The sequence below is a fragment of the Lupinus angustifolius genome, chromosome LG17 (assembly GCF_001865875.1).
Source record: "Lupinus angustifolius cultivar Tanjil chromosome LG17, LupAngTanjil_v1.0, whole genome shotgun sequence".
Lineage (NCBI taxonomy): Eukaryota > Viridiplantae > Streptophyta > Magnoliopsida > Fabales > Fabaceae > Lupinus > Lupinus angustifolius.
The window spans coordinates 12,001,009-12,013,467 of record NC_032025.1 but is presented as its reverse complement, the minus strand read 5'-3'; the positions used below and the strand labels follow the sequence as shown (position 1 = coordinate 12,013,467).

Here is a 12,459-nt window from a genome sequence, read left to right as displayed (position 1 = left end):
GAATCAGGTTAAGTTATCATTCGATAACGATAAGTTGATTTTCCGCATTTGAGTTACTTAAAGTGATTTCCCGGAAAAGGAAGGTTTTAAAAGGAAACAATTTTATACATCACCATTTCAAAAAAATATTTACCCATTTTTCCGCAATGTTTTTGAGAAGTATTTTTCGGGGCGTTACAGGGGTCACATCAATAAATCTTGGATTACGTTACAGAAGGTTTCCAAGCAAGTTCCAACAATCTCCCAAGGGAAATTAAAAAACAATTTCCGAGAATTTATATGGTATTAATAAGATTGCGCAATAACAAATGTGTCATCTCACTTGAATCTTTGCATAGTGAGTAAAAGGCAGATTTTACTAGAGTAACTCCTAGTCTTGGACTATATCTCTAGCATCAAACCACACACAATATTTTAAAGGTGTATTATGTAAAGCTTGTGCGTTAAAGTCAACGCACGTCTATCCCAATATAGTTAACGCTCTAGAAATTTGTCCCCCTAAATTTCATAGGAAGTAGACCTCACTTCCATATTCACATAGGTAAGTCTATCAAGAGTATTCATGTAGTCTAGGTACTCCACTCAATTGGATTATAGATCTCAGTAAGAGTTTAACTCATCCTTACATATACTGTAGGACTCATGCTTCTCATAATTTTATAGCAAATTCATTCTCTTATCACTTTGCAATTTGTTATTACTCATTGACCCTATTTATTGGGATCTCTAGTCAGTTAGGTTGGGTTACCATCTTCGTGATATTCTTTCTAAGGGCAATAGTCTCATACTCTTAGAAGTGTTATGGACTTTCTCTCTAGCTAGTCCTTTCATCAAAGAATCTGCTAAGTTATTCTCAATGCGTACATGATCCACTCTAACAGCTCCTCTATAGAGTAACTCTCTAACAGTGTTGTGCTTACAATGTATTTGTCGTTTCTTACCGTTATAAAAATGGTTCTCAATCTTTACAATAGTCATAGTACTATCACAATGGATCAACACAGCTGGTATCGATTTTTCCTCTATGGGAATCTTTGCAAGCAAGATTCTCAGCCAACTTGCTTCGTCACTAGTTGTTGCTTGTGCTATCCTCTGAGTTTCCATAGTGGATTGAGCCAAAATAGTCTATTTCTTTGACTTCCAAGAAATAGTTGCACTAGCTATGCTAAATATATAGCCACCGGTTGCTTTAGAATCATATGAAAGAATGTTTCAATCAACAACGTTGAACCCTTCTAGGAATAGTGATGTCAAATCAGTAGATCTTGGATTACGTTACAGAAGGTTTCAAGCAAGTTTTAACAATCTCCCAATGGAAATTAAAAAACAATTTCCAAGAATTGATATGGTCTTAATAAGATTTTGCAATAACAAATGTGTCGTCTAACGTGAATCTTTGCATAGTATGTAAAATGCAGATTTTACTAGAGTAACTCCTAGTCTTGAACTATATCTCTAGCATCAAACCATACACAACATTTTAAATGTGTATTCTGTAGAGCTTGTGCGTTAAATTCAGCGCACGTCAATCCAATATAGTGAACGCTCTAAAAATTTAGCCCCTATATTTCATAGGAAGTAGACCTCACTTCCATATTCACATAGGTAAGTCAATCAAGAGTACTCATGTAGTCTAGGTACTCCATTCAATTGGAGTATAGATCTCAGTAAGAGTTTAACTCATCCTTACATATAATGCAGGACTCATGCTTCTCATAATTTTATAGCAAGTTCATTCTCATATCATTTTGCAATTAGTTATTACTCATTGAACCTATTTCTTGGGATCTCTAGTCAGTTAGGTTGGGTTACCATCTTCAGTGATATTCTTTCTAAGGGCAATAGTCTCATACTCTTAGAAGTATTATGGACTTTCTCTCTGGCTAGTCCTTTCATCAAAGGATCTGCTAAGTTATTCTCAATGCGTACATGGTCCACTCTAACAGCTACTCTAGAGAGGAACTCTCTAATGGTGTTGTGCTTACGACGTATTTGTCGTTTCTTACCGTTATAAAAACGGTTCTCAATCTTTACAATAGTCGCAGTACTATCACAATGGATCAACACAGCCGGTATCAATTTTTCCTCTATGGGAATCTCTACAAGCAGATTCTCAGCCAACTTGCTTTGTCACTAGTTGTTGCTAGTGCTATCCTCTTAGTTTTCGTAGTAGATTGAGCTAAAATAGTCTATTTCTTTTAATTCCAAGAAATAGTCACACCAGTTATGCTAAATATATAGCCATTGGTTGCTTTAGAATCATAGGTAAGAATGTTTCAATCAACATCGTTGAACCCTTCTAGGATAGTTGGAAACCTTCTGCAACATAACCCTTCTAGGAATACCCTTCTAATCACAGGTTTGTGACTAGTTAATGTGACCTCACTATTCCTCAATTTAAAAAAGAATTTCTTTTCATTGAAGTCAGCATCGTTAGACTCAGTGATCACTTTTGTGTCAAGGTCATAAAACACGTATGCCTTGTTGTTCACAACATACCCAATGAATACACATTCTTAGGTTGTACTTGTGAGTTTAATTTTCTAGAGGTATACCCTCATAAATGATTTCATGAGTAATTCTCTATATTCATTGGACTAAAACTCTACTAATTTATCATCAGTCATCTAATACCTGAGGTAGCAGCTAACAACATACTTTTTAGTCTCAGCTTCCTCAGTATCATATTTCTTTTCAAGTGCATATCAAATTAATTTGGTAGCCTTATTTGGACTGTAGTTATCATAGAGATCACCTGACAATACATTCAAATGAAATTCTTACAAAGGTAATCATTTTCATTCCAGAGAGCTATATCAATAGCTAGTTTATCTATTTCCTCTTTTCAGCTTTTTCCTGCAGCACTAGGATATCAATTTTCAGAACGTGGACAACTTTTCTCATTGTGAGGAAAAATTTCATCTTATGTTGCCACCATTTGAAGTTACTCTCATCAAAATGAAATGGTTTGTTAAGGTCAAAGTTATTTGGTCCAGTAATATTATCTACGAATGCCTTTGTAGTTCGAGATGTCTTAAAATTGTTGATACCGTAGCTTGTAACAATTCTAAATGACACGAAATAATACTTATTTGTTGAGTCATGACCAGATCGCTCTCTTTAAAACGTTTCGTGGCACTATTCAAAATGTGCAAGCAGATTATCAATCACGCCATCATCGGAATAAAACAACAAAGATCTTGAATATATCTATCACAATATGGCTACAAGTGACAATTCTCGAAATGTCCATAATATGACTACCCATGTCAATTCTTTTTCCACAATCTGACTATCAGTGTCAGTTCTCAAATTTTCTACAATTAGGCTACATGTGTCAACTGCTAGTGTCACGAAATGAAAGAGAGACAAATTTGCCGGAAATGCATCGATGAAAAATATGAGAGAGAAAGAATAAGTTGAGTAAAAACATACTCAACTTGGGACAATAAAATATGAAGGGTGTGACTTCTATTTATAACATGAGTTTTGTTTCAAGTTTCTCATATTTCCTATGTGAAACTTGAGAGTTGTTTTTTCAAAATCCTTCTATAGGAGACTTGATAGATTTTTAGATTTTACACCAAAAAATTCATACTATTGGTTTCAAACAAAACAAAAACAAGTTCCAACAAGAGACATAATTAATTATTAAAATGTATCATCAGTTATGCTTTTTGAAATTTAAATTAGCAGAAAAATTGATACGGATATCCTTTCATTTTCTTTTTCTCTATTTCTTAGAGCTAAAATTTGTATAATAATGTTCAATATTTTCTCCATCAAACAGAAATCTACTATACTTACTAATTATATTATTCTCTTCTGTCATAAATAAGAAATAATTATCTGATTAAGAAATAAATTAACTCTACTAAAAAACAAGTTATCAATTATTTTAATGAAATGTTTTTTCCTATTGGTAGCAAAGGAAATAATGACTTAATCGATATATAGTATTTCTACCAACCAAAAATGTAGCATACATTAACTTGCTACACTAGCAAGTGGCTTAACTTGGCCGCTTCAATAAATTAATTTATAAAATCACAGCTTTCATATTTTAAACACAAATAAAGGCAAGAAGATTCCTCTTTCTATATACCCTTATCCTAAAATTCAATTGACGAAACTATAATTTTAATATTGTCTTGATTTTTCAGTTTTCACATCTACGTTATTCATGGCCCCCTCCTATAGGGGTCACAGTATAAAGGAAATTGAATTTGTGGGTACCTATCAAATCTAACCTAAGTTTGATGTAAAAATTTAATTTGGTTTGGGTTTGGCTCAACCCCACTCAAGTTCCTGGTTGGTAATACCTTGAATCCTTAATTACATATATTAGTAAAGTTAGAATTATATAGGTATAAGAGAAATTGATCATCTCCAGTACTAGAGAGTGCAGTGTTAAATAGGATGATGACATATGACAAAAAAAAAATTCAATGATCACGATTTTATATTATTTTTTAATAAAAAATAAATAAATAAAGTTTAAAAAAAATTCAGCTACATGTTCTAATAATGGCGTCTCCACTGTCGCAGAGGAGTTAACTCATGTATAAGAGTTTTTCGAAACTATCATTTTTATATGTGTTTGGGGTGGGGAAACTCAAAACTCTATATAATCAGGAATAAAGTTCATTTTTCACCCCGAAAAATTCAGGTTTAGGTTCGGAAGGTAAAACCTGATCTCCACCCGTCTCACTCCATTCCCATCCTACCCTCAAAAACCATAGCTAGCCAATAACTTTTGGAAATATAAAACTCAAATGTGTTTTGTCAACACATCTCGTGGATCAACACCGACAAATTTGTATACTTGCATGGCCTACCAAAGTCCAACGTTTTACCTATATATAGCACCATTCCCTTGCAATTATCATTCATAACCATTTCTAATAAAATCCTTTCATTCCTTCCTACTTTAGCTTGTCACGTAGTAGGAAAAACACTTTGGCCATCACTTATTTTTTCATATGGATAAGTTCTTAATCAATTGGTGCGTTGGATACTTTCTTCTTTATTCTCTCTTGCTTGTGCATGGCATAGAATTATCATGCAATCAAACTCCATACCCTCATGTGTGCAAACATTACATTGACACTAGTCACGCCATTGATAAAATATCAACTACCCTAGATGCTTCATCTTCTTATAGTTCCTTCCATGATATGGCACTTAAGGTCACCATGGACCAAGCCATAAAATATCACAAACTTTTCTCGACCATGGAAATGAATAATTTCAAAGACACTCGTGCCAAGTTAGCATGGGAAGATTGTTTACATCTCTATGAGGACACAATTCATCAACTCAACCATTCAATGAGATCAAATAATATAAACGACAAGTTAACTTGGCAAAGTGCATCTATTGCCAATCATCAAACTTGCCAAAATGGTTTCATTGATTTCAACCTTCCTTCTCACCTAAACTACTTCCCATCTATGTTAACAAACTTCTCCAAATTGCTTAGCAATTCCTTGTTCATTAGTAACACCATCGCTCTCGCATCATCATCATCGGCGAAACAAGTTGGTGGGAGAAAGTTGCTTTCATCACATGATGGTTTCCCTAATTGGGTTTCATCTTCAGATAGAAGGCTACTTCAAGCTACAAGGGCAGCACCAATTAAAGTTGATGTTGTTGTGGCACAAGATGGGAGTGGTAATTATAAGACCATATCTGAAGGTGTAGCTGAAGCTTCAAAGTTGAGTGGGAAAGGAAGAATTGTTGTGCATGTGAAAGCTGGAATTTATAAAGAGAATGTTGATATCAAGAAGACAGTGAAGAAGTTAATGATAATTGGAGATGGGATTGATGCTACTATTATTACTAGTAACCGTAATACACAAGATGGATTTACCACTTTTCGTTCAGCTACTTTTGGTAAGTTCAGGATTATTATCCCATGTATATAAAAATTTTATTATTTTTTATACTGTAAATCTCATGATATGTTATACTATGAATAATATATACCAAAAACTTTTTATAACTCAAATGCATGAAAACTAATTTTTTTGGTTTAGCCTTAGAAATTCATTATGAAAGATAATAAGTATTCAACAAGTAATATTTATATCCACATTTATTTAACCATTACAATCAAGACGATATTAAGTGGGTTCAACATCCACTCTATAAAAAAATATTTGAATCTAAGAAAAAGAATATTGAGAAGATTCATACAGAAAAATGATATTATATGAATTACTATAAGTGGTAGAATTTGATATTCTAATGGAATAGCAAGATGCAATTGTATGTCTTCAAACACCTAGGAAAGAATAATATTTTCTTTAGAAAAAATGATAGTCAGGTATTTTTTTTCTACATCTTTCTTTACACCTATTTTATTTTAAGAAAACAATACGTAAGTAGGTGAGTAGATTTTTTTATAAAATTAGAAAATAAGCTAGTATAAAAAGGATGTAAAAATAGAATATAGTTACTCAATTCTTTTAAAGAAAAACATATATGCATAATATAAGCGCCTGTTTTCTTAATATACTTTTTGAAATATTTGCATACATATACTTCACGTAATCTTAATATGTCTTACTAAAAAAGGCAATGATAAAAAAATTATTTTGTTAGTACTAGATATAATATTGAAAACACCATCATCTTCAAATATATCATGTACTTTAAAGGTTGACTTTAGGATTTGTGACTTAGCCCCATCGAACAACCAGCACGGGTTTCTGTACAACCTACTACAGAAATAAATTAACAATTGTGTTTGTATTACTTAGTTAAGAGCATAATTATATGCTTGGCATACTTACAGGGTTTCAGTATGTATAAAGATATTAGAATATTTCTCTTATAAGAAGTTTGTTGCATAATGTTATGCGTTAATTAGACTTGAATGATTAAGAGAATAATCAATTATTAGGGTCATAGGTACAGAATATAAGTTGTGATTATGAAGTAGGTAAATTGTAAGAGGTTTAAAAATGTTAAAAAGTTAATATATAAATATATTTTTTTTCGTTTTAAACAGTAAAACAACAATCAACCAGACCTAAGTCTAGTATATTATAATGTCAGATGTCTATAAAAAAAACTAGAGTAAATTACCCTTTATGAATATTAGTTAAATTATACAAATTATTCGTTTCTCTTTTACACATGCACAAATTTTCTAGTTTATATATGTGAACTATACTCAATATTTTTGTATGAGAAATAAGGGTCTCCTAAACAAAACATGGTGATAACTGTAATTAAATTAAACAAAATATGACATATTTTGAAGACAAATCCAAATAGTATACGAGTCAATACATTTTCATTATTTTGATTCATTAAAAATTTATCATTAATTAATTTAATGATATATTATTTAAATCACTCTTATTTAGATTTGTTTCCACAATATACAATATTTTTTGTTAATAAAATACAATATTTTGTTTAACTTGATTACAATTTTCACAATTTTAATTAAAATATCACACTTATCATATTTCTTATCGAGTGATAGTTAATGTAGTGTATATATAAATTAGGAATTTGAATTCTCTCTACTACTAGGTGGTACATTACCATATTGTTTTTGTGATATGAAAGAAATAATTTTTAATTTATTTTTAATAAAATAATTTTCAAATCTCATTTCCAATATTAAAGAAGAGTTGGGCCTATAAATTAGGAGTTTTTTTCGTAGGCCTAAAAGGATGGAAGCATAATATATATAATTTCAGTAAAAGTGATATTAAATATTTAATTTATTCAAGCAAAACTACATCAATGGAATTTTCACACAGACACACTTTCATTGTTGCAGCGGTTTCAGGTGAAGGCTTCATCGCAAAGGACATAACCTTCGAGAACACAGCCGGACCACAGAAGCACCAAGCCGTGGCGCTCCGTTCCGGCGCCGATCACTCAGTATTCTACCGCTGCAGCTTCAAAGGCTACCAAGACACCTTATACGTGCACACTCAGCGCCAATTCTACCGCGACAGTGACATATACGGAACCGTAGACTTCATCTTCGGCGACGCCATAACAGTTCTTCAAAACTGCAACATTTATGTGAGAAAACCAATGAGTAACCAACAAAACACAGTCACAGCACAAGGGAGAACTGATCCTAATGAAAACACTGGCATCATCATTCATAATTCTCGTATAACTGCTTCTGGTGACTTGAAACCTATTCAAAGTAATTTTAAAACGTTTCTTGGAAGACCGTGGCAAAAGTATTCGAGGACTGTGATTTTGAAGAGTAATCTTGATGGGTTGGTTAACCCTTTGGGTTGGATTCCTTGGAGCGGAAGCTTTGCTTTGAGTACTTTGTATTATGGTGAATACATGAATATTGGAGCTGGTGCTAACACTAAAGGTAGGGTTAACTGGGTAGGTTTTCATGTGATAAATGATCCTAGTGAGGCTGTGAAATTCTCTGTTGGTGATTTCTTGAATGGGGACTCGTGGATTCCTGGTAGTGGTGTTCCATTTGATGTGGGGTTGTGAAAGAAAGAATCAATACGGGAGAACTAATAGGATGTATAGGATAATAGATCTCGTGAAAAAAGATTATAGTGGATTTCAAAGAAAAGTGATTTAGATTCTCTTTTGGTTTTGGACGATAAGATATGTTCATGTTGGAGAGATAAAAGTGGAGAGTTTCTTACGTGAAAAAGTTCGTATATTTGTCATGTAGTTTGTGTTGGGTTTCCCTTTAATAGAGGGTACAAAATATGATATACTTTCGTTGTGTGTTGTATACTTCAATTGCTTGTAATTTCCTTTTAGAGACTTCAATTTGTCATAAGGGTACATGATAAGTATTAGGAATACCATGTATAGACTATAGTTCTAATAAAATTGTGAAAGAGCAACAAGTAATTAGTTAATTGTTATTATTATTTGCATAATGTACACTTTTTCTATAACAGCTTCAACTTAACTCCCACCACTTTGAACAAAGATATTTTCCTCTACTAAAGAGCAAGTTATTCGTTTCTTTTTGTTCTCTTTCCTAAAAATGTTATTGGTAAAAATGTCATTTCATTGTATATAAAATAATAAATATGTTATATCATATTAGTTTTTCTTTTTGTTTTTTGTAGTACTTATCTTTTCAGGATTTTTTGTTCTATTGGCCATGTTAATATTGATCTTCACCACAAGTAAAGTTCTTTTTTTATAAGCTAAGTAATGAATTAAAAGAGCACATAACCCATCGAGAATACAACCAGTAGAAACAAAGAACACCAGATAGTAGAATACACTGCTGCAACAGCAAGACAGACAGCAGAAAAACTAAAACCATAACAACACAAAGGGATGACAATAAAAATCGAACTCGTGAGTATCCACTCGAACCCAACGCGAATTTAACAGGAAAACCCAAAGTGATTGGGTTCGGATTTTACCCGAGTTGAAATTTCGGGTTCGGATTTGGTATAGTTGATACTTTACCTCGAACCCACCCCGAACCCGATTAATATATATAAAATTATTAAATTATCAATAAATACATATATAAAACCTATATATATATAAATTTAACATAGCTTTGATTTTAACCCTATTTAATTTGGATAAGTACAAACCCGACCTGCCCCTGTTGGAACATGGTTTGTTGAAAACCATAAGTGAGAACTTTGTGTGTGAAATCTAAAAAATTCCTAAGTCCCACATAGAAGAGTTTTGAAAACAATAACTCCCAAATCCCACATTGGAGAGATGAAGAACTTGGAAAAAAATTTCATGTTATAAATAGAGGTCTTCTCCCCTCATTATAACTCGCCCCAAGTTGAATGTGCTTTCATTCAACTTTTTCTTTCACTCTCATATTTTTTGTCGATGCATTTCCAGCAAACTTCTCCCCTTTCTTTTTGTGGTACTAAGAATTGGCACAGGTAGCCATATTGTAGGAATTTCGAGAACTGACACTAGTAGTCAGTATTGAAGGAAAAGAATTGGCACAGGTAGCCATACTCTATGCATTTCGAGAACTGACATTGGTAGTCAGTATTGTGGGAAGAGAATTGGCACAAGTAGTTATATTGTGGGTATTTCGAGAATTGGCATTATTAGCCATATTGTAGGAATTTCGAGAATTGGCACTAGTAGTCATATTGTGGTGGGTCTATTCGAGATTGGTTCTTACAATGCAGTAAGAATCCGATAACAGAGATTTGAGATGTTTTATCCTGGGGACGGTGTCGTTGATAGTCTGCTTGCACATTTTTTGGCAGTGCCATGAAACGTCTTAAAGAGAACGACCTGGTCGTGACTCAGCCATTAACAATTATTTCGTGCCATTTAGAATTGTTGCAAGCTCCGGTAACAACAATTTTAAGACGTTTCTACTGCAATGGCATTCGTATATAATATTACTGGACCGAACAGCTATGACCTGAACAAACCACTTCGGTTTGATGGGACAAATTTCAAATTTTAGCAACATAAGATGAATTTTTTCCTCACTTTGAGAAAAGTTGCACACGTTTTGAAAATGAATGTTCTAATGTTGTTGGAGAAAGCTAGAAAAAAAACGAATAATAAGGTAGTTATTAATAAAGTATTGTTGCAGCGGTTTCAGGTGAAGGCTTCATCGCAAAGGACATAACCTTCGAGAACACAGCCGGACCACAGAAGCACCAAGCCGTGGCGCTCCGTTCCGGCGCCGATCACTCAGTATTCTACCGCTGCAGCTTCAAAGGCTACCAAGACACCTTATACGTGCACACTCAGCGCCAATTCTACCGCGACAGTGACATATACGGAACCGTAGACTTCATCTTCGGCGACGCCATAACAGTTCTTCAAAACTGCAACATTTATGTGAGAAAACCAATGAGTAACCAACAAAACACAGTCACAGCACAAGGGAGAACTGATCCTAATGAAAACACTGGCATCATCATTCATAATTCTCGTATAACTGCTTCTGGTGACTTGAAACCTATTCAAAGTAATTTTAAAACGTTTCTTGGAAGACCGTGGCAAAAGTATTCGAGGACTGTGATTTTGAAGAGTAATCTTGATGGGTTGGTTAACCCTTTGGGTTGGATTCCTTGGAGCGGAAGCTTTGCTTTGAGTACTTTGTATTATGGTGAATACATGAATATTGGAGCTGGTGCTAACACTAAAGGTAGGGTTAACTGGGTAGGTTTTCATGTGATAAATGATCCTAGTGAGGCTGTGAAATTCTCTGTTGGTGATTTCTTGAATGGGGACTCGTGGATTCCTGGTAGTGGTGTTCCATTTGATGTGGGGTTGTGAAAGAAAGAATCAATACGGGAGAACTAATAGGATGTATAGGATAATAGATCTCGTGAAAAAAGATTATAGTGGATTTCAAAGAAAAGTGATTTAGATTCTCTTTTGGTTTTGGACGATAAGATATGTTCATGTTGGAGAGATAAAAGTGGAGAGTTTCTTACGTGAAAAAGTTCGTATATTTGTCATGTAGTTTGTGTTGGGTTTCCCTTTAATAGAGGGTACAAAATATGATATACTTTCGTTGTGTGTTGTATACTTCAATTGCTTGTAATTTCCTTTTAGAGACTTCAATTTGTCATAAGGGTACATGATAAGTATTAGGAATACCATGTATAGACTATAGTTCTAATAAAATTGTGAAAGAGCAACAAGTAATTAGTTAATTGTTATTATTATTTGCATAATGTACACTTTTTCTATAACAGCTTCAACTTAACTCCCACCACTTTGAACAAAGATATTTTCCTCTACTAAAGAGCAAGTTATTCGTTTCTTTTTGTTCTCTTTCCTAAAAATGTTATTGGTAAAAATGTCATTTCATTGTATATAAAATAATAAATATGTTATATCATATTAGTTTTTCTTTTTGTTTTTTGTAGTACTTATCTTTTCAGGATTTTTTGTTCTATTGGCCATGTTAATATTGATCTTCACCACAAGTAAAGTTCTTTTTTTATAAGCTAAGTAATGAATTAAAAGAGCACATAACCCATCGAGAATACAACCAGTAGAAACAAAGAACACCAGATAGTAGAATACACTGCTGCAACAGCAAGACAGACAGCAGAAAAACTAAAACCATAACAACACAAAGGGATGACAATAAAAATCGAACTCGTGAGTATCCACTCGAACCCAACGCGAATTTAACAGGAAAACCCAAAGTGATTGGGTTCGGATTTTACCCGAGTTGAAATTTCGGGTTCGGATTTGGTATAGTTGATACTTTACCTCGAACCCACCCCGAACCCGATTAATATATATAAAATTATTAAATTATCAATAAATACATATATAAAACCTATATATATATAAATTTAACATAGCTTTGATTTTAACCCTATTTAATTTGGATAAGTACAAACCCGACCTGCCCCTGTTGGAACATGGTTTGTTGAAAACCATAAGTGAGAACTTTGTGTGTGAAATCTAAAAAATTCCTAAGTCCCACATAGAAGAGTTTTGAAAACAATAACTCCCAAA

General features: G+C 33.2%; 2 protein-coding genes across 2 annotated transcripts; both read left to right on the top strand.

The window, feature by feature from the left end:
• On the top strand, nucleotides 4,911–8,840 carry LOC109330691 (pectinesterase). The gene is made up of 2 exons (XM_019564960.1): nucleotides 4,911–5,895; nucleotides 7,802–8,840. The coding sequence occupies exons 1-2, from the start codon at nucleotides 4,983–4,985 to the stop codon at nucleotides 8,491–8,493; spliced, it is 1,605 nt and encodes a 534-aa protein (XP_019420505.1). The 5' UTR covers nucleotides 4,911–4,982; the 3' UTR covers nucleotides 8,494–8,840.
• LOC109330884 (pectinesterase 2-like) lies at nucleotides 10,172–11,609 on the top strand. Its single transcript, XM_019565153.1, has 2 exons — nucleotides 10,172–10,190; nucleotides 10,565–11,609. Exons 1-2 carry the CDS (start codon nucleotides 10,172–10,174, stop codon nucleotides 11,254–11,256), a joined length of 711 nt encoding a protein of 236 aa, XP_019420698.1. The 3' UTR covers nucleotides 11,257–11,609.

Bases quoted from the DNA above. Each gene is read 5' to 3' on its own strand.
- LOC109330691 (XM_019564960.1), top strand. From the start codon at position 4,983: ATGGATAAGTTCTTAATCAATTGGTGCGTTGGATACTTTCTTCTTTAT. The intron at 5,896-7,801 runs GTAAGTTCAGGA...TCATTGTTGCAG, and splicing joins TTTTCGTTCAGCTACTTTTG to CGGTTTCAGGTGAAGGCTTC.